Consider the following 23,738-nt stretch of genomic DNA (forward strand, 5'->3'; position numbering starts at 1 on the left):
CCACTCCTGTTACAACATGTGAGTGTGATAGGACCCTGCTCTGTGCAGCTGTCACTCCTGTTACAACCTGTGAGTGTGATAGGACCCTGCTCTGTGCAGCTGTGACTCCTGTTACAACCTGTGAGTGTGATAGGACCCTGCTCTGTGCAGCTGTCACTCCTGTTACAACCTGTGAGTGTGATAGGACCCTGCTCTGTGCAGCTGTGACTCCTGTTACAACCTGTGAGTGTGATAGGACCCTGCTCTGTGCAGCTGTCACTCCTGTTACAACCTGTGAGTGTGATAGGACCCTGCTCTGTGCAGCTGTCACTCCTGTTACAACCTGTGAGTGTGATAGGACCCTGCTCCGTGCAGCTGTCACTCCTGTTACAACCTGTGAGTGTGATAGGACCCTGCTCTGTGCAGCTGTGACTCCTGTTACAACCTGTGAGTGTGATAGGACCCTGCTCTGTGCAGCTGTGACTCCTGTTACAACCTGTGAGTGTGATAGGACCCTGCTCTGTGCAGCTGTGACTCCTGTTACAACCTGTGAGTGTGATAGGACCCTGCTCTGTGCAGCTGTCACTCCTGTTACAACCTGTGAGTGTGATAGGACCCTGCTCCGTGCAGCTGTCACTCCTGTTACAACATGTGAGTGTGATAGGACCCTGCTCTGTGCAGCTGTCACTCCTGTTACAACCTGTGAGTGTGATAGGACCCTGCTCTGTGCAGCTGTGACTCCTGTTACAACCTGTGAGTGTGATAGGACCCTGCTCTGTGCAGCTGTGACTCCTGTTACAACATGTGAGTGTGATAGGACCCTGCTCTGTGCAGCTGTCACTCCTGTTACAACCTGTGAGTGTGATAGGACCCTGCTCTGTGCAGCTGTGACTCCTGTTACAACCTGTGAGTGTGATAGGACCCTGCTCTGTGCAGCTGTCACTCCTGTTACAACCTGTGAGTGTGATAGGACCCTGTTCTGTGCAGCTGTCACTCCTGTTACAACCTGTGAGTGTGATAGGACCCTGCTCTGTGCAGCTGTCACTCCTGTTAAGTCATGTGAGTGTGATAGGACCCTGCTCTGTGCAGCTGTGACTCCTGTTACAACCTGTGAGTGTGATAGGACCCTGCTCTGTGCAGCTGTGACTCCTGTTACACATGTGAGTGTGATAGGACCCTGCTCTGTGTAGCTGTCACTCCTGTTACAACCTGTGAGTGTGATAGGACCCTGCTCTGTGCAGCTGTGACTCCTGTTACAACCTGTGAGTGTGATAGGACCCTCCTCTGTGCAGCTGTCACTCCTGTTACAACCTGTGAGTGTGATAGGACTCTCCTCTGTGCAGCTGTCACTCCTGTTACAACCTGTGAGTGTGATAGGACCCTCCTTTGTGCAGCTGTCACTCCTGTTACAACCTGTGAGTGTGATAGGACCCTGCTCTGTGCAGCTGTCACTCCTGTTACAACCTGTGAGTGTGATAGGACCCTGCTCTGTGCAGCTGTGACTCCTGTTACAACCTGTGAGTGTGATAGGACCCTGCCCTGTGCAGCTGTGACTCCTGTTACAACCTGTGAGTGTGATAGGACCCTGCTCTGTGCAGCTGTCACTCCTGTTACAACCTGTGAGTGTGATAGGACCCTGCTCTGTGCAGCTGTCACTCCTGTTACATCCTGTGAGTGTGATAGGACCCTGCTCTGTGCAGCTGTCACTCCTGTTACAACCTGTGAGTGTGATAGGACCCTGCTCTGTGCAGCTGTGACTCCTGTTACAACCTGTGAGTGTGATAGGACCCTGCTCTGTGCAGCTGTCACTCCTGTTACAACCTGTGAGTGTGATAGGACCCTGCTCTGTGCAGCTGTCACTCCTGTTACATCCTGTGAGTGTGATAGGACCCTGCTCTGTGCAGCTGTCACTCCTGTTACAACCTGTGAGTGTGATAGGACCCTGCTCTGTGCAGCTGTCACTCCTGTTACACCTGTGAGTGTGATAAGACCCTGCTCTGTGCAGCTGTCACTCCTGTTACAACCTGTGAGTGTGATAGGACCCTGCTCTGTGCAGCTGTCACTCCTGTTACAACCTGTGAGTGTGATAGGACCCTGCTCTGTGCAGCTGTGACTCCTGTTACAACCTGTGAGTGTGATAGGACCCTGCTCTGTGCAGCTGTCACTCCTGTTACAACCTGTGAGTGTGATAGGACCCTGCTCTCTGCAGCTGTCACTCCTGTTACAACCTGTGAGTGTGATAGGACCCTGCTCTGTGCAGCTGTGACCCCTGTTACAACCTGTGAGTGTGATAGGACCCTGCTCTGTGCAGCTGTCACTCCTGTTAGAACCTGTGAGTGTGATAGGACCCTGCTTTGTGCGGCTTTGATTCCTGTTACAACCTGTGAGTGTGATAGGACCCTCCTCTGTGCAGCTGTCACTCCTGTTAAAACCTGTGAGTGTGATAGGACCCTGCTCTGTGCCGCTGTCACTCCTGTTACAACCTGTGAGTGTGATAGGACCCTGCTCTGTGCAGCTGTGACTCCTGTTACAACCTGTGAGTGTGATAGGACCCTGCTCTGTGCAGCTGTCACTCCTGTTACAACCTGTGAGTGTGATAGGACCCTGCCCTGTGCAGCTGTCACTCCTGTTACAACCTGTGAGTGTGATAGGACCCTGCTCTGTGCAGCTGTGACTCCTGTTACAACCTATGAGTGTGATAGGACCCTGCTCTGTGCAGCTGTGACTCCTGTTACAACCTGTGAGTGTGATAGGACCCTGCTCTGTGCAGCTGTGACTCCTGTTACAACCTGTGAGTGTGATAGGACCCGGCTCTGTGCAGCTGTCACTGCTGTTACAACCTGTGAGTGTGATAGGACCCTGCTCTGTGCAGCTGTCACTCCTGTTACAACCTGTGAGTGTGATAGGACCCTGCTCTGTGCAGCTGTGACTCCTGTTACAACCTGTGAGTGTGATAGGACCCTGCTCTGTGCAGCTGTCACTCCTGTTACAACCTGTGAGTGTGATAGGACCCTGCTCTGTGCAGCTGTGACTCCTGTTACAACCTGTGAGTGTGATAGGACCCTGCTCTGTGCAGCTGTCACTCCTGTTACAACCTGTGAGTGTGATAGGACCCTGCTCCGTGCAGCTGTCACTCCTGTTACAACCTGTGAGTGTGATAGGACCCTGCTCTGTGCAGCTGTCACTCCTGTTACAACCTGTGAGTGTGATAGGACCCTGCTCTGTGCAGCTGTGACTCCTGTTACAACCTGTGAGTGTGATAGGACCCTGCTCTGTGCAGCTGTGACTCCTGTTACAACCTGTGAGTGTGATAGGACCCTGCTCTGTGCAGCTGTCACTTCTGTTACAACCTGTGAGTGTGATAGGACCCTGCTCTCTGCAGCTGTCACTCCTGTTACAACCTGTGAGTGTGATAGGACCCTGCTCTGTGCAGCTGTCACTCCTGTTACAACCTGTGAGTGTGATAGGACCCTGCTCTGTGCAGCTGTGACTCCTGTTACAACCTGTGAGTGTGATAGGACCCTGCTCTGTGCAGCTGTCACTCCTGTTACAACCTGTGAGTGTGATAGGAACCTGCTCTGTGCAGCTGTGACTCCTGTTACAACCTGTGAGTGTGATAGGACCCTGCTCTGCGCAGCTTTCACTCCTGTTACAACCTGTGAGTGTGATAGGACCCTGCTCTGTGCAGCTGTCACTCCTGTTACACCTGTGAGTGTGATAGGACCCTGCTCTGTGCAGCTGTCACTCCTGTTACAACCTGTGAGTGTGATAGGACCCTGCTCTGTGCAGCTGTCACTCCTGTTACAACCTGTGAGTGTAATAGGACCCTGCTCTGTGCAGCTGTCACTCCTGTTACAACCTGTGAGTGTGATAGGACCCTGCTGTGTGCAGCTGTCACTCCTGTTACAACCTGTGAGTGTGATAGGACCCTGCTCTGTGCAGCTGTCACTCCTGTTACAACCTGTGAGTGTGATAGGACCCTGCTCTGTGCAGCTGTGACTCCTGTTACAACCTGTGAGTGTGATAGGACCCTGCTCTGTGCAGCTGTGACTCCTGTTACAACCTGTGAGTGTGATAGGGCCCTGCTCTGTGCAGCTGCCACTCCTGTTACAACATGTGAGTGTGATAGGACCCTGCTCTGTGCAGCTGTCACTCCTGTTACAACCTGTGAGTGTGATAGGACCCTGCTCTGTGCAGCTGTGACTCCTGTTACAACCTGTGAGTGTGATAGGACCCTGCTCTGTGCAGCTGTCACTCCTGTTACAACCTGTGAGTGTGATAGGACCCTGCTCTGTGCAGCTGTGACTCCTGTTACAACCTGTGAGTGTGATAGGACCCTGCTCTGTGCAGCTGTCACTCCTGTTACAACCTGTGAGTGTGATAGGACCCTGCTCTGTGCAGCTGTCACTCCTGTTACAACCTGTGAGTGTGATAGGACCCTGCTCCGTGCAGCTGTCACTCCTGTTACAACCTGTGAGTGTGATAGGACCCTGCTCTGTGCAGCTGTGACTCCTGTTACAACCTGTGAGTGTGATAGGACCCTGCTCTGTGCAGCTGTGACTCCTGTTACAACCTGTGAGTGTGATAGGACCCTGCTCTGTGCAGCTGTGACTCCTGTTACAACCTGTGAGTGTGATAGGACCCTGCTCTGTGCAGCTGTCACTCCTGTTACAACCTGTGAGTGTGATAGGACCCTGCTCCGTGCAGCTGTCACTCCTGTTACAACATGTGAGTGTGATAGGACCCTGCTCTGTGCAGCTGTCACTCCTGTTACAACCTGTGAGTGTGATAGGACCCTGCTCTGTGCAGCTGTGACTCCTGTTACAACCTGTGAGTGTGATAGGACCCTGCTCTGTGCAGCTGTGACTCCTGTTACAACATGTGAGTGTGATAGGACCCTGCTCTGTGCAGCTGTCACTCCTGTTACAACCTGTGAGTGTGATAGGACCCTGCTCTGTGCAGCTGTGACTCCTGTTACAACCTGTGAGTGTGATAGGACCCTGCTCTGTGCAGCTGTCACTCCTGTTACAACCTGTGAGTGTGATAGGACCCTGTTCTGTGCAGCTGTCACTCCTGTTACAACCTGTGAGTGTGATAGGACCCTGCTCTGTGCAGCTGTCACTCCTGTTAAGTCATGTGAGTGTGATAGGACCCTGCTCTGTGCAGCTGTGACTCCTGTTACAACCTGTGAGTGTGATAGGACCCTGCTCTGTGCAGCTGTGACTCCTGTTACACATGTGAGTGTGATAGGACCCTGCTCTGTGTAGCTGTCACTCCTGTTACAACCTGTGAGTGTGATAGGACCCTGCTCTGTGCAGCTGTGACTCCTGTTACAACCTGTGAGTGTGATAGGACCCTCCTCTGTGCAGCTGTCACTCCTGTTACAACCTGTGAGTGTGATAGGACCCTCCTCTGTGCAGCTGTCACTCCTGTTACAACCTGTGAGTGTGATAGGACCCTCCTTTGTGCAGCTGTCACTCCTGTTACAACCTGTGAGTGTGATAGGACCCTGCTCTGTGCAGCTGTCACTCCTGTTACAACCTGTGAGTGTGATAGGACCCTGCTCTGTGCAGCTGTGACTCCTGTTACAACCTGTGAGTGTGATAGGACCCTGCCCTGTGCAGCTGTGACTCCTGTTACAACCTGTGAGTGTGATAGGACCCTGCTCTGTGCAGCTGTCACTCCTGTTACAACCTGTGAGTGTGATAGGACCCTGCTCTGTGCAGCTGTCACTCCTGTTACATCCTGTGAGTGTGATAGGACCCTGCTCTGTGCAGCTGTCACTCCTGTTACAACCTGTGAGTGTGATAGGACCCTGCTCTGTGCAGCTGTGACTCCTGTTATAACCTGTGAGTGTGATAGGACCCTGCTCTGTGCAGCTGTGACTCCTGTTACAACCTGTGAGTGTGATAGGACCCTGCTCTGTGCAGCTGTGACTCCTGTTACAACCTGTGAGTGTGATAGGACCCTGCTCTGTGCAGCTGTCACTCCTGTTACACCTGTGAGTGTGATAAGACCCTGCTCTGTGCAGCTGTCACTCCTGTTACAACCTGTGAGTGTGATAGGACCCTGCTCTGTGCAGCTGTCACTCCTGTTACAACCTGTGAGTGTGATAGGACCCTGCTCTGTGCAGCTGTGACTCCTGTTACAACCTGTGAGTGTGATAGGACCCTGCTCTGTGCAGCTGTCACTCCTGTTACAACCTGTGAGTGTGATAGGACCCTGATCTGTGCAGCTGTGACTCCTGTTACAACCTGTGAGTGTGATAGGACCCTGCTCTGTGCAGCTGTCACTCCTGTTACAACCTGTGAGTGTGATAGGACCCTGCTCTGTGCAGCTGTCACTCCTGTTACAACCTGTGAGTGTGATAGGACCCTGCTCTGTGCAGCTGTGACTCCTGTTACAACCTGTGAGTGTGATAGGACCCTGCTCTGTGCAGCTGTCACTCCTGTTACAACCTGTGAGTGTGATAGGACCCTGCTCTGTGCAGCTGTCACTCCTGTTTCAACCTGTGAGTGTGATAGGACCCTGCTCTGTGCAGCTGTCACTCCTGTTACACCTGTGAGTGTGATAGGACCCTTCTCTGTGCAGCTGTGACTCCTGTTACAACCTGTGAGTGTGATAGGACCCTGCTCTGTGCAGCTGTCACTCCTGTTACAACCTGTGAGTGTGATAGGACCCTGCTCTGTGCAGCTGTGACTCCTGTTACAACCTGTGAGTGTGATAGGACCCTGCTCTGTGCAGCTGTCACTCCTGTTACAACCTGTGAGTGTGATAGGACCCTGCTCTGTGCAGCTGTCACTCCTGTTACAACCTGTGAGTGTGATAGGACCCTGCTCTGTGCAGCTGTGACTCCTGTTACAACCTGTGAGTGTGATAGGACCCTGCTCTGTGCAGCTGTGACTCCTGTTACAACCTGTGAGTGTGATAGGACCCTTCTCTGTGCAGCTGTGACTCCTGTTACAACCTGTGAGTGTGATAGGACCCTGCTCTGTGCAGCTGTGACTCCTGTTACAACCTATGAGTGTGATAGGACCCTCCTCTGTGCAGCTGTCACTCCTGTTACAACCTGTGAGTGTGATAGGACCCTGCTCTGTGCAGCTATGACTCCTGTTACAACCTGTGAGTGTGATAGGACCCTGCTCTGTGCAGCTGTCACTCCTGTTACAACCTGTGAGTGTGATAGGACCCTGCTCTGTGCAGCTGTGACTCCTGTTACAACCTGTGAGTGTGATAGGACCCTGCTCTGTGCAGCTGTCACTCCTGTTACAACCTGTGAGTGTGATAGGACCCTGCTCTGTGCAGCTGTGACTCCTGTTACAACCTGTGAGTGTGATAGGACCCTGCTCTGTGCAGCTGTGACTCCTGTTACAACCTGTGAGTGTGATAGGACCCTGCTCTGTGCAGCTGTCACTCCTGTTACAACCTGTGAGTGTGATAGGACCCTGCTCTGTGCAGCTGTCACTCCTGTTACAACCTGTGAGTGTGATAGGACCCTGCTCTGTGCAGCTGTGACTCCTGTTACAACCTGTGAGTGTGATAGGACCCTGCTCTGTGCAGCTGTCACTCCTGTTACAACCTGTGAGTTTGATAGGACCCTGCTCTGTGCAGCTGTCACTCCTGTTACAACCTGTGAGTGTGATAGGACCGTGCTCTGTGCAGCTGTGACTCCTGTTACAACCTGTGAGTGTGATAGGACCCTGCTCTGTGCAGCTGTGACTCCTGTTACAACCTGTGAGTGTGATAGGACCCTGCTCTGTGCAGCTGTCACTCCTGTTACAACCTGTGAGTGTGATAGGACCCTGCTCTGTGCAGCTGTGACTCCTGTTACAACCTGTGAGTGTGATAGGACCCTGCTCTGTGCAGCTGTCACTCCTGTTACAACCTGTGAGTGTGATAGGACCCTTCTCTGTGCAGCTGTGACTCCTGTTGCAACCTGTGAGTGTGATAGGACCCTGCTCTGTGCAGCTGTCACTCCTGTTACAACCTGTGTGTGTGATAGGACCCTGCTCTGTGCAGCTGTCACTCCTGTTACAACCTGTGAGTGTGATAGGACCCTGCTCTGTGCAGCTGTCACTCCTGTTACAACCTGTGAGTGTGATAGGACCCTGCTCTGTGCAGCTGTCACCCCTGTTACAACCTGTGAGTGTGATAGGACCCTGCTCTGTGCAGCTGTGACTCCTGTTACAACCTGTGAGTGTGATAGGACCCTGCTGTGTGCAGCTGTCACTCCTGTTACAACCTGTGAGTGTGATAGGACCCTGCTCTGTGCAGCTGTGACTCCTGTTACAACCTGTGAGTGTGATAGGACCCTGCTCTGTACAGCTGTGACTCCTGTTACAACCTGTGAGTGTGATAGGACCCTCCTCTGTGCAGCTGTCACTCCTGTTACAACCTGTGAGTGTCACTGAGGGTGTTGGTACCTCAATGCTAGATAGAGGGGGAGAGTATGGTGCACAACGAATAGTTACTACTGACAGGTACTGCTGTGTGGGAACTATCAGCAAGCACACACCCCTGCCGGTACTGCTAGGGTTCCCCTGTTGTTGGGATAAGAACACATGACATACAAGAGAGTGTGTTGTGGATATGGAAGCCACAAATAAGATTGATGTGGGGTCACTATGAGGACATTTTTAAAGGGTCACAGTATTACCATTATAAATGTGTTTCTCAGCAAATATTCATGAAACTAGCACTAACTTTAAAACACCTTCATACATTTCAAAACAATATGGCAAAGCAAGTCACTATGCTTCAGATCCTGACTAGCTCAATCAGCCAAAGTGCACCTTACTGTCTGCGAAGCAGTGTTACTAACATTTGAACAGACTTAATGCACGTCTCCTGGGTTCTCTGCATTTTTTCATTCTGCAAACAAATTTGGTTTGTTCTGTCTTTGCTGACTGCAGCCTCTGACGACAGCTTCTCAACAGTTGCTATGCAACCGTTTCTAGGAGAAGGAATAAGACATGAATAACAATGAGATGCCGGAGCAGTAATTTTACAGGAGGGGGAAATACAGCTTTGGCCTTGTGCTACTACCCTTTTATTACGGTGTCCTAGAAACGCTATCCCTTTGTACAGTGATTTGTATTTTTCCAGAACTTGCTCAGCCTCACATTACAAAACAGCTGCTACTGTTTCGTTTTCATTGTTAGTAATAGGGCAAGTTACTGTGGCAGCCTTATATTATTGCCATAACATTTTTATAGGCAAAAGTAGGAAGGTGAAAGCTTAAAATCAGTGCTGTTTGCCACAATTAAATCTGGTATCTGTATTCCTATTTGATCCTTTGTAAAATGCTTCATTGTTTGGCAATGTAGAAAACACGTACTACTTTTAATCTCTCTAATACCGTCTGTTGACGTTGTATAATAAATAGTGTAAAATGTTCTTCAGACATTTTGGGTATTGAAAAAGAAAGCTATAAATTCTAGAAAATAAACTCTGAAAATGATGAACTGCACTCCCTGTTAAGCACTCCTTACTTCTGGAGACTGAAGTGTGTGGACAATAGCTTGCAGAATCGTATCCTGAGAGCAGTACAAACTAGTATCAAACACATTAGCCATCTTTCAAAGTGTGTATCGCTTCCAGAATAAAGGCCAGGTAAGGACTAGCGACCATGTTCTGCTGCTGTTAGCAAACTTGGGCTTCCCCTCGGAGCTGCTCACTGGAAGAACTGCAGGAGTGTTAACATTTTTGAAAGAGAAATTGTTTGCATGCAAAAAATAAAAACATTGTTTAACATCAGGATCTAGGCGCACAATGTCAGGAGGATATATTTCCATAAGAACAAGATACTTGATTAAGGTGAGAGACAAAAAATATAAGAAATGAAAAAGAGGTCGAACTACAACTTTAAAAACTGAAATAAACTATCTGGACAGACAAACCAAACATAGTGTGAGACAAGATCAAGAAAAATTTGAAGAAAATTTATATAAAGATACTCAGCATAAAAGCAAACCATTTTATAAGGAGTAAAGGCATACAAATTAATAAACCGTGTGTAGACTGTAAAATTTGTTCTCAGACACTACAGATTGTAGATATATGTATACAATCTTATGCAAAGCAGTTTAGCATCACAAAGCAGGTGATAAACTGTCTGTCCCAATGACATCCAGGTAACTTCAGAAACTGAAATCAGATTAGAATATATTGAAAAAGAATTACTTAAACTGATTCCTTACAGAGCCCAGGGAGGAGAAGGAAATAGTCATAATGACCCAAGAACACTTCGGCATGAACTATCATTTCTGTTATATCTGTTATTTACTAAGTCGTATAAATACAAGGCGATTCATCATGATTGGATACTTGCATTTGTTAAACCCCTCTGCAAGGGAAAGGGAAGTAGGACAAACCCAGAGTCATACAGACTCATAAGTTTACTTTCATGGAAAAATAATGGAAAAGGTTATATTGGATAAATTATTGTCAGAATTGGAAAGTTTGGAACTTGAAACCATGTATCTGCATGCATATGTTGAAAATAGATCTATTACCACCTGTGACATGATGTTCTATAACAATATAACAGCTACAAATGTAAACGTGTGCTGTGATGTAATTTATATACATTTAACTTCAGCATTGGTAGATCATACACAAAACACTAATCAAACATTAGAGAAACCAGGTATTGATGTTCTCTTGATAAGATGAATAGCTGCATGGCTTACAAATAGGACATGGCAAGTATCATACAGCAACTGGACAGGTGAAATCCTTGGTTACAGTCAGGGTGTCCCACAGGGCTCTGTCCTAGGGCCTTACTTGTTTAGATTGTATCTTTCAAACTTAACGTTTTTATCGGACATGTTTTACAGTCTGTATGCAGATGACATGAAACTGGGTAAACTGATTACATGTGTTACAGATACGACACGTCTGCAAAAGAACTTGACTAAATTGACCATTTTGTCACTGGGGAATAAAATGCTGATAAATGGATCAAAAACTGAAAGGTGAATGTTTACTAGAGCACACAGTGATTGAAACTGTATGTTCATTTAAGGACCTGGGTATATAGGTAGATCCAGCTTTGAATTTTTATAATTATATAGACCAATTGTTTAATGATAGTTATAGAACTATCGGTTGTATAAAAATATTTATAAAGTCTATGAAGTCATTGTTTATTGGTTATATTAGACCCAAATCTAAGTACAGAATAATAAAATAGAAACCTTATAAGAAGACAAGCATGAGGAAACTGGAAAGAGTACAGTGCAGATATAACAAGGATGAAAATTTAAGTTATTCTGAAAGACAAAAAATATCTGAACTTGTACAATGTCTCACATATTTTTTTAAGAGGATATGTTATTCGGGTATATAGGGCATTTAGACACAAATACCTCTGGGAATTTTTGCCGTTATTAAAAAGTACTAAAGAAGTGTCAGACAACCTGTGTAGTAGATTCTATATGAATGAGAAGTGTACTAATTGGTTCTCTGACAGAGTAGTTGATGCATGGAACAGACTACCAAATTACATTAAAGCAAGTACTAGTTTAGATATTTTTAAGAACAGCCTGGACACTTATTATGAAAATAACTGTTTTGGTATACAGGCAGGCTAGAGGAGCATTATTGCCTGAGCCTGAAATATTTGTAGCTATGTATGCGTGTATGTATGTATGTATGTATGTATGTATGTATGTAACCTTGGTGCATGCAACATTAAAATACAAAAAAAACATTGTTTTTTGCAGAGGCAAGTCCCCTACACCCCCCATACCTCTCCAATAGCATACCTCTACCTGCTACATTATCACTTATCCCCATGTTTTTCATATACATAGGATATTTTTATTCATTCCATTGAGATTTACATTCCTAGGAAATGAATCACGATGTTTGGAAGAATGCTCTTGGGAAAGAATGGCCATTGGCTAAGAACACACCTGCTGGTATCATTTTTGTAACGTTCAGGAAGTGTCATTATAGCTGTGATGGTCACAGACTGCTCTGGTAGAAGATGCCTTGATTACACTGTTGTTGTCCTCTTATGTAACATGTAACTCTTGCCATTGGTGTACAGTACTTGTTACTGACTGCATTTTTGCATCTTTCTTTATTTTTTGCCATTTTATTTGATTATTTTTCTAAGTGGTTATAGCTGAAAAAAGGTCACCACATGGTCTACTCACCTAAGTGAATAAAATTTAAAAAATGAGTTGTATGTTGTTGGAAAGATAAGGCTGTGTAACATCATTGATTGATCAAAGATTGAACAGCTGATACATAACACTAGAGATCATAGCTTCATTGGGTACTGTGAATGGAGACCTTCTGGTAAGGATATAGCCCTTTACTAGCTGGTACAGAATACAAGAGTTCATAGCTTTTCTAAGTACTTGTGCTGGGACTGGAGGGATACAGGTCTGTAGCGGTGAGATGGTTGGCAGTCTGTATGTATCCTTGACAGGAACTGGGATCTGTATTGATAGGTTTAAAAGCTTCTTCATAAATCATTTCAGCTGGATATCAGCAGAAAAACAGCAGGACAGCTGGAGAACTACATCCCTTCCCCTAGAAATCAGATAGTTTGTAATTTAATTTCAGAGGTGCTAAAGCTGCTAAGGAACGGTAAAATATATCTTTCTGGGAAGGACTCAACTCACACAGTGGTATAGGCTCATACATTTGTACTAGGTTAACTCCCTTGTGGGCCATTCTAAACCTAACCAATTATCCCATGTAAGAATCAAATCCTACATTTTGTGTTTGTAAGATAAATACCTTAACCAGTATGCCAACCTCTCAACCACAATACTTTGCAAGAACATATTCCTATGTTCATAGGTTCAGTTTTAGTACTAGGCTAACTGCCCTTATGCGCCATTTTAAGCCTAGACAATTACTCCATGTGAGAATCAAACCCTTAACCAGTATGCCAAGCTCCCACCTATATAACATTCATAGATGATATTCATCATCTGGCCTGTCTCCTCTACCAATCAAACATTCCCCCATGTGAGTTTGTCTCTGCTTCTTTTCCAGTAGCATTTAGCACATGACCTGAATGAAAGCAGTTTTATCCCTGTGTCATCTTCATGTCTTGTCACTGCTTAAAAACTGTTAGTCAAATCCATCATTTTATAAGCAGCTCAGTGTCAGCCTGCTGGTTTGGCCTAATCTCTAGTTAATACACATAAGCACATTCAATATTAATTTTTATAAGTAGTAAATAAATAAAAAATGTTTACACCAATAGTACAATAAATAAATGTTTATACTAAAAGATAGCTTCTGATTTTTTTGTAGTGGAATAGCTGCCTGTTGGAAGCAAACAGATCCAATAGCTCCTTATTTACAATCTACTGTTTTATTTTAGGGACTCCGTGTAAGATAAGCTTGAAATTATCAGCAATATAACAGCTAGCAAAATGTTAAAATAAAAAGTCTAAAATCATTGAAAGTGTTGCTAAAATAGAAAAAAAAGTTACAGAACATAAACAAGAAAGACTGCAGAAAAGAGGAGCTTGAAAACCAAAAAAACTAAGAAAAAGTTCATGGAACAGATTTCAAAAATGCATGAAAATCCTGAAGGAAAGGCACCTTGATCTACATTACGCAAAACATTCCTGTTTATTATTAACACTTATTTAGATCTGTTTGTTCTGGCTATATCTTATATAACAGATAACATTAAATCAAATGAAATACTTAGGCTCTGGCCCTGTCACTTACTCCACAGACTGCGTCTACATTGTTGCTGTCCACTTCTTTTCAAAATATCTAAGTAATTAAAAATCTGTGGCCCTTTGGGAAAAAGTTTTCACTCACGCCATCTAAATAGGAGAACATGAATATTAGCCAAAGGATTATGCTTCAATGGAAGGCAGTATGACACCTTTATCGCTGAAAGCAACTTTCAGCGAACGGGGGGGGGGGTGCTTTCTGCAATGTTGTGTGACCTTGGAGTTGATATATATAACAGGGCAGTGGAGCTTGCACCTCTGTAAAAAAAGCTTGAAATCATGTTCTTTGAAAGTGGTTTTCAATGAATCATGCTCGTGTACTTGTCTGTCAAAGAAGAGTGCTTCGATGATCAGTCATGAATCCCTAAATAGTAACCCATGCTGTGTAAAGGTTGTTTCTAGTTCTCAAACCTATTATTAAATGGAACTATTACTTAGTTATGCAGTAAATGCTTTTAAAATTTTAGTGATCAAAGTCTGCCACAAGTAACAGGCTTCTTCCTCATAAATCTTTACTTTCAAATGTGATTTAATCTTCAGTTAAACAAGTATAATATGAAGATTTTTTATCAAGCTTCTGAAAAAAATGACAATACAATTTTTTGTTCCAAACTTGCACTGTGGCTTGTTGCTTGCTTGCTTCAAAATGTAACTCCTGTGTGTCACATAGTGTACTATATGCATTAAATGCATTAAAACATAAAAACAGTCAAAGAAAATTGTCTTCCTAGTTTCAAAGATGCAAACAAAATCAAACAAGTAATATAAAGTGTTTATTCCAGATAAGCCCTGTGTGCTCTAGGCTTTCAAAGAAATGCATCTGTGACACAGACATGTATACAAATGTATTGCTAGTAAAAAAGTGTTTTACCTCTCCATGACATTGTATAATTTTCTAGATTTAAGCTTGCATTTCTGTTAAGATTTAGTAATGCCCTGCCTGTGATCGGATCCTGGTTTAATCTGGCAGTCCAAAGTATTTAATTCTCTACAAAACCACCATCAACTGCCCCTCCATTTACCCTAATGGTCCACTCATTCCTGCTATGGGGCAGAATAATTAATTAGCTGATCAGGGAGAGAGCCATATGGCCCATTTGTTTAATGGTCAAGGCACGAGTCTCATCAGTCCATTCATTCTTCAGGGAGACAAGAGTCTGGTGCTAAGGAGCAGCATATCCTATGTTCATGCAGGCACTCCTCCCAATACCTAATGTCTCCTGACAGCAGCTGGTAGCTGTCATACATGTTACTGTTCAAAAGAGCTCCCTTGCATGGTTTTGCATACATGTGCATGCCTTCCTGGATTATGTGCAGCACATAGTGACACTAACCATATAGCCAACCCTACAGCTGCTCCTGACACTCAAAAACACTGCTGTACATTCAGCGCATCATACTCCCTCCGTACCCCTAGGGTAAGACAGCCAGCATCAGTTGTTTATTCCCCCCCCCCCCACACACTTCTTCAAACATGCAGGCCACTAGTCAAACTCAGGTCATTTCAGTCATAGTCAGGGGTTTATTGCTCTGTGTCACAGGGCTAGGAAGCAGTCCATATCTTTAACACCTTATAAGCTGTTAGAGGCAGTTTCCCTGATATCAGAGTGCATGACTTCTAGAACTTGAAAACAAAATTTATGTTGCCATCTTGTGTGCCCAGACAATATTTGGTTAATGCATTTAAAGCCCTATTATGTCCTAAATTCCCCTATCTAGTCCTCCTCTCAGTACATCTTACATGAAAAAGCATAACATTTGCATTGAACCACATAAATCACTCCCCTCAAGTGATAGCTTTTAACTGCTGCATTTATAAATGATCAACACTAGCACATTATCTAAATGCAGAGTATTTCCATGAGATGACATTTTTATTATCAATATTCTTTTGATTTTCTTACAATACCATCCCTAATATTCTTTCTCATCTCTTAAACAGACCAAGGAAATTCATTTCCAATATATTTAGGATCACATGAGAGTAACAGGCTAGCAACCCAGAGGTCATTTTAAGCCTAGCCATTTCATCCGAATATAATAGCATAGAAATGCTAGTCAATAACCAAGATTGCATTTAGTGATAACTGCCCATGTCCAGGGGAAACAAAGGTTGCGCACCCTGTACTAGAACCCAGGGCCATTTGTACTGCAGTGCTACACTTGCTGCCACAGGATCACTATCTCATCACCTATAAGATATGCCATTTGTGTGTGTGTGTGTGTGTGTGTGTGTGTGCGCACTTAACATGTAACTTACTCTCTCTCTATTTCTCTCTATATCTGTCTCTCTCTCTCATATATATATATATATATATATATATATATATATATATATATATATATATATATATATATATATATATAGGTGCCCAGGCCTGGGGAATATACCCTTAGCTCATTTTTGTGCACTCCGGGAGTTAGTATATATAATTAATATGGGGTGTGGGGGTGTGGGGGTGCAGGGGTAAAAGCCCCCCTTCAAAAATTGATGTTTTTATTTGTTTTTTAAGTTTGAAATTTTGCATCCACTAGGTCTGTTTCTTGGTGCGTGTGTACTAGCATGTCAAAATCAGCATTTTCAATGTTTTGTCATTGACGTTTTGCAAGTCGATGTTTGGTGTATTTAATCATAACTACACACACACATACATAAACATGTATATATATATATATATATATATATATATATATATAGAGAGAGAGAGAGATAAAAACATAGATTGAACTACACCACTACCTGGACTTCATCTAGAAACCATATGCCTGTCCTGTACTAAGCTATATTCTTCCTTCCTATCACCCAAACAGACCCATTCATTCTAATGATGAACAACTTCTCACCATCGCTAAACCTCAAAAAGCAATTAGAAATAGCCTTTACTTCTACTTGGAATTCTATTCCGCAGGCTGTTAGAGCTGTAAATGACTATCCTACCTTCAAGTATCTTATGAAAGACCAGCTATCAAGCTCATGCTGTACCCCCAGTTGAAGATCAACCTTGTCTACTTTTCTCCACCTCTACCTGTATAGTTTCTCTACCCATCATCACCTCCTCACCTTCATCTGGCTATCCTACCCTCTCCACCACTTTACATAACCTCTTCCTATCACCTTGTCCCCATTTATACTAAGATATCCTAATCTCTCTCCCCTCTTTATAGTTACAATTAAAATAAACACATGACTTTTACTTATGACTACTGTGAATTGCCCAAAAGACACTCTCCGGAATTGTATATAGTGTTTTACTTAGCCTTGTCTCATTGTTCTCTTTGTAACATATTTTTATTATATCGCTATGCCTTACAATATTGTTGATTATTTTTAAAATGTATAATTTTCTACTGTTTTTTTTTTTTATGTTATGTCTTTTAATTTTTTTCTCTGTGTATTGGATCCATATGTGAATCACAAACACGCTACTGGCTCTGCAGTTTCACCACAAGGTGGCAATGGTGGCACACCATTTGACAGTAATAATGGCCTGACTAGCAGGCAAGGCTACTCTTCCTCTGTCATAGATGGCAGAAATCTGTCTCACTTAAGACATCAGCTATATGTAGAATATGTGTATATGTGTGTGTGTGTGTGTGTGTGTGTGTGTGTGTGTGTGTGTGTGTGTGTGTGCCTGTGTGTATATCTTGATGTTGCATCCACAAAACATGGCAATTTGTGTTTACTTCAAATTTGTTAACAGGATAATCCTACTGAGTCATGAGTCCATAGCTGTCAACTGTCCATATTTGTGCAGAATATCCAGATTTTTTTCTCATGTTTTTGGTCACTTCCTCATAAAAGTTGTGTTTTTAACAATAACTGAAGACTGACATTACTAAATAATGATAGATATGATTCACAGTTCATATCCTTCAGAAAATGCAAGCTAATAAAAAAAACATTATTTTATCAGCTTTCTAAGTTTAGTAGAGCAATATTTAAAATCTGTCCATAATACTGGGCCTTTATCACCCTAGTATTTTTGGCATTGTCCAGATTTCTTACACTGAGACGCTGAGAGGTATGCATGGGTCTCCTTTCTTGAGATACTAAAGGAGTACATAAAACTAGACAATATTACATATAAGTTAATACATGCAAGTAGAATTATTTTCAGTGATAAAACAAAATAAATCATCTCAGCACTGTAACAGAAGGAGACAGTGACAGCCCAGCTAGCTGGAATTTTGTAAATAATTATGTCATTTGTGAATATTAATATGATTTATATAGAAGTGTGACAGAAGGTGATGTTGCCAGCCCACCTATCTTAAATTTTGTAAATGGTCATGTGTCATATGTGAATGTCAACATGCTTCATGTAAGATGCTTGTGTTACAGATGTATTCAAGCCGTATGTCATATTGTACAGACGTGTGATGAAGAGTTATTTTGTAAAGTACTGATCAGAAATGTATATACACTATTGTAACTGTTTAGATGTATATATATTTTAACAATGGAAACTGCAACACAAGAAGTTAACTTCAGAATAGTTGAGACTGAATTACTTTATGGCTGGGCCATAAAAAGATATGTTATCTCTCAGTTTCAATGTAGTAACAGATACTCTGTCTAGAACTAGAAGTTTTTTATATTGTCTTTAAATGTGGAGAAATGTAAATTATTTTACAACTTCCACTGTTTGCCCTAGATCTAAGAAGAGCCCTTGTTTATGTATTTTCACAGGTAGATGCTAAATGCTGATGTTTTTGAGCCTGGGAACTGAAGTCAGATGACAAGAAATGCTGTCATTCTGCAAGTACCCAAGCAGTAACATTCGGGATATTAATGTAAGAACTCTCTGAGAGAGAAACTGAGCATTCTGTAGTTTGTCTTTGACCTGACAAGAAGACCCAGTCACCACACATCTGTATTGCTATGAGTAAGTGTACTAGGGTACAGTATAATTATTTTAGATATAGTCAGGAATATAGCTAAGCTTAATTTAGATGTTTTTCTTTATTTATTTGAGACTGTTCTGCAATGCTGTTTTTTTATATTTCCTGTGATTTTGAACTCTGATGTTACTGTAATGATTTACTGAGTATGTTCTTGTTTTTTTATTTATTATTAAATCTATTTAAACATTTCATTGTGTTTGTATTTGTGAGATATATGTAAGTTCTGAGAGTACTTGCATATTTATTTGGTGACACTGTGTAGGCCACTCCTAATAGCTTTGCTCTTGGTCAAACTACCATTTGGATTAATAGTAACATTACACAGTGAGATTGGACACCCTTTGCTAAGGGCCTTAAAGCAGTTGATACGAAGTGGCTGGTGGCAGTAAAAACTACTTAATAGTCTAGGTAGAAGGGGGCATAGCTAGTGAACCTGTGCCAACCTTTCTCAGGTGTGTGTGTGTGTGTGTGTGTGTGTGTGTGTGTGTGTGTCTGCTACTTGGGCAGGAATACAAAGCACTGGTTGGACAGATAGGGTGCTAGAGATCTTGGCTTGGCCACTCAGCTGAGATCTCAACTCTATAGCTGTGTCAGTGGGGAGTCTTATTGGGGATCTGGAGAAAGAGGGAGAAACCATCCCCAGACTGACTGTGTTCTCTGTGTGCTTTTAAGGAAAATTGTGTACTTTACTGTGCGTGTACTTGTAATCCTCCCAGTGTGTATGTTCCCCACTGTTGCCACTGGTGAGGATTGAGGCTCATTGATTACTGGGCCAGTGGTGGGGTGTCACAAGCACTAAAACTGTAAATACATGTAATAAGTCTAAAAATACCTGGTGAGAGGGTTGGTGCATAATACTTACAATAAATACAGATAAAACTTACTTGCAGTTGTTTAAAAGATGTAATTTTGCCAAAAGGATATGCATGCAATTTTTAAGCATATGTCTAGTATAGCCTATAGTCCAGAGTTTGATTCCTACACTCGCCACTTGCAAACTGTACAATTGCGATCAAGTTTTTACCAACTGTTATACTTGCATGAGTATATGTGTTTTACCTGTAAAATGCAACATAATACAAATTTAGAAAGTAAAGTTAAAATTTACTTTGTAAAGACTCCTCACATAATCTGTCCATGCAGTCACTACCTTTCTTATAGATGTATAGACCTTATTTTTAAATAGATTCCATCAAATGCTTCTGTTGTGAGTCACTGGTCTTCCTGAGGAGCAAACCCACATAATCATAACTGGTTTACTCTCCGTACATACATTTTACTACTCAGCATACCTCACGACTGTCCAGAATTTCAGAGAATGCCCACATTTTTGCATGATATTTTTAGTCTGTTCCTCATTAAATCTGTGGATTACTGACACATCATTGAGGATTGCTGTCACTGAATAATGAATTACATTTGAATGTCGAACTTTATATTCTTTAGAAAATGCATGCAAATACAAAATACAATATTCACAAGCCACTTTTTAAGTTAATAAGAGCACTTTTTAAAATCTCTCTATAAATATTTCCCTTTGTACCCCATTTTTTTTTTGTCCTTTTTGCAGAATTCTTGAACAAAGAACTTGAGAGATGTGCTATTCAGCTATAATCTATACAGCTATGTATGCAGTGATTTTATAACCATATATACCCAGTCATGGCTGCATTTACATGCCATCCTTGTCTTTTAACCAGACAAAAGTGTTGCTTCAAATAACTTTTTTCTGCCATGTCTCACCAAAACCAGTGTCTAAAAGATTGAACATTAATAGGCATTCAGTAAAAGAGCTTACTGTACACATACAAAAATCTTATCCAGAAAACTGATGTACATCCATATACTAGTATCATTTAGACATAAACAAGTGCCATGTATATGAATAGAGAGATAGCTATAAGTGTGTGTGTGTGTGTGTGTGTGTGTGTGTGTGTGTGTGTGTGTGTGTGTGTGTGTGTGTGTGTGTGTGTGTGTGTGTAACTTCTGCAATCATTCCTTTCATATAAATGAGCTAATGGAGCATTACTGAAACAAATAAATTCACTGACTTTTCTGAATGAAATTACAAACACACAAATATGGTGGAAGCCTCTGTTTAGGCACTTTTGCAATCATGTGAGTGAAAAGATATTATCTCTTATTTGGAGCTTGAATCCAAGACTTCCAGCATATTGTGTGCTCCTGCTTCTGGACCAACGAGAGCCTCTGGCCAGTTAATGCTGTATTATCCCTTAAGAGCCTTGTCATTTTTGTTAACACCAAACACCAAACACCTTGTCATTTTTGCTAAGAAGCCCCTAGCTTGGTAATCAACACCAAAGTACAAACAGATGCACATAATACAAAGAAAGCCCTTTGCTAAGTCACGGTTCAAATCACCAAAGTGAAAGGATAATGCTAGTCCTCATTTGGGACTTGAACCCAAGATCTCTAACATACTGTGCTGGTGTCAATGGAACAACAAGACCCTCTGGAATGATAGGTGTTCTGTTTTCCCTTAAAGAGCTTTATCTTTTCAGCTATGTAAACCCCTAGCTTGGTGATCAAGGTCAAATTATTAAAAGTATTAAAATCAGTGTATGTAGAGTTTAGCATAATGGTTAAGATGTTTACCTTACAAACACAAGGTGCCGAGTTTGATTCTCATATGGAGTAATTGGCTAGTCTTAAAATGGCCTGTAGATAGCCTAGTACTAATCCATCCATGCAATGCCAGTAACTGCCTTTTTGAAATAAAATATATATTTAGCAGAATTTTACTGCATTAGATATTGTAGTTCTGTTGTACTGTACAATCCTGACCTTACCAGAATGAAATCTATTGCTCTGGGAATTATTTTCAGGCAAGAGGCATAAGGAAGGCACCCTAGGAATTTACATTGTTATCCTTTACTGTACCCACATTATCACTGCTTTGTTCTGTAGACTGTTTGCTTTGTCATAAGTATTTTTTTTCATTTCTACATAAATTAGTACAACATGTACAAATGAAAAAACTACAAAGATAAGGATTTTCTTCTAGTTTGTAAAGTGCTGTCTTTCTCTCATATCTACTCCCACAGCACAGGTAACATAGTTTGACCATGTCGATCCTCAAGATTCATGCCCGTGAGATCCTGGACTCAAGGGGGAACCCCACTGTAGAAGTTGACCTGTACACAGAGAAAGGTAAGATATGATCTGTTTCTCATACCATCAACTTAATGTTATTTTAGGCAGTGTCTTAAAACACACAAACACACATAAGTGAAAATATTATAATACACAATAAGCACAGTACATTTAAAGCAATACACTACAAAATGATGACGTACGAATACACAATTCTATGTTATAATACAACACACCATAATGTAACATAACACAATTAAAGGCAGTTGACAATGAACTAGCAAACTACAATACAATACAGCACAAAATAACATAGCATTGGAAATGCAGTTCTATAAAATATAGCATTTAATCTTTATTTGGTTCAAAAGATATTTCCACCACTTACTTGTTTATTGGCATTGCGACTGCTCAGTGGTGTTGTGTAAGTAGTGAAACCATTCATGGAGAAGGTGTGCAGGATTTTGTGGAACTCAGTACAGGGAGTTAGCATGCAGTATGGCAAACAGACATATATGGTCCCTAAATGACTTATTTCTCAGTGAAGTAAGCAAACTAAATGTTATACTTTTCCTTCATATGTAACCTCCCAGACTTCAAACATTACTACAAAGTAGATTATGGGGCCAAGGTTCAGCTTTAACATTTGGATGCTTTATAGCTAAAGTTTTAATGTTTTCTCCACATCTTCATAGGTATCTACTACATGGTAAAGATATTTTATATATTTTACATATGGTAAGATAATTAATAGTTGTCCCTTGCATTGGAACTTTTCTCCTTTAGTCTTTCATATAATAACTTTTTGGCTTTGTGGGAATAACCCTGTAAGCTAAATATATATATATATATATATATATATAAATATAAGATAAGGGGCATATATGTAAACCTCCCAAACAGGGGGTGAGGATCATAAGCAAATAACCTCACCTTCAGTTCTATTTGATCAGATAACTGTATATCTAGTCAAGTACCAAGACACAATGCTGGATACAATGACAAGCAAATGCATATACACGACACACTTGTATTTGTTTTTACTGAATCTCATTTTGTTGAATCACATATCACTGAAAAAAAATCACTGAAAACACATTTTACCCAAAAACTCATTTCACAGAAGCACAGTTCATTAAAAACTTCACACAGGGCTAATGTACCTTAAAAAACATTTTTTGTTGTGTTTTTTATTTTTTCATGGCGAAATCCCCCTGCACTGCCCATATGGGGACCTTCCCCCACTCCCCCCTTACTTTAATATACTAATTCTACAATTGCATAATCCTGAAGAAAAGTGAAAAAAAAAACACCCAGAGTCATTGCTGACACACAAATACAAACTGCACCAGCAGAGACTGTCTATACACTTCTACAGTTTGCTGTGAATTGTGACTCAGTGAAATATGATGTTTTTTAAATGAGTCTTCAGTGATTTTTTTTCAGAAATGTGTGATTCAGTAAAAAAAGATTCAGTTAAATACATTGAAAGCACTTATGAAAATATTCTTCGCATCATATTTGTTGGGGTTTATTTATTTATTTGTTAACTAGCTAAGCCCACTGGACACAAGAGTCCGTTTCAGGGGAGGCCTAGGATCATTGTCTAGTTAAATAACTTGCTCAGAGTTACAGTAGATGGAAGGAATCAAACCGTGTACCTTTTGGTTATAGAAAGTAGCTCATTAGCACCTCAGAACCTTAATTCTGTGTGTTAACTTCAGCATCTGGAGAGCAAGGACAGCTATGTGAGAATGCTGTTCATCGACTTTAGCTCAGCATTTAACGCAGTTGTCACTATGCAGCTGGTCAATAAGCTAGTACATCTGGCCATCAGCAAACACCTCTGCAATTGGATCCTGCACTTTTTGATTATCAGGCCACAGAAGGTTTGGGTGGGCAAGAATGCCTGTAGGAGCATATAATTCAACACAGGTGTTCCTCAGGGTTGTGTTCTCAGCCCCCTGTTGTTTACTATCCTAACCCGTGACTGCACAACAAACTTTGGTATAAATCGTATCA

General features: G+C 42.1%; 1 protein-coding gene across 1 annotated transcript in view; it reads left to right on the forward strand.

Annotated features, from left to right (window-relative positions):
- Positions 1-23,738, forward strand: part of ENO2 (enolase 2) — a 477,844-nt gene that overhangs the window by 126,637 nt on the left and 327,469 nt on the right. Inside the window, exon 2 of the mRNA XM_044079597.1 lies at positions 21,668-21,773. Within this exon, the coding sequence (XP_043935532.1) occupies positions 21,689-21,773 (85 nt within the window). The 5' untranslated portion in view covers positions 21,668-21,688. The remainder of the gene's footprint in view (positions 1-21,667; positions 21,774-23,738) is intronic.

Source organism: Protopterus annectens, chromosome 8.part0, assembly GCF_019279795.1.
Source record: "Protopterus annectens isolate FY-2018-M chromosome 8.part0, PAN1.0, whole genome shotgun sequence".
Taxonomy (NCBI): domain Eukaryota; kingdom Metazoa; phylum Chordata; order Ceratodontiformes; family Protopteridae; genus Protopterus; species Protopterus annectens.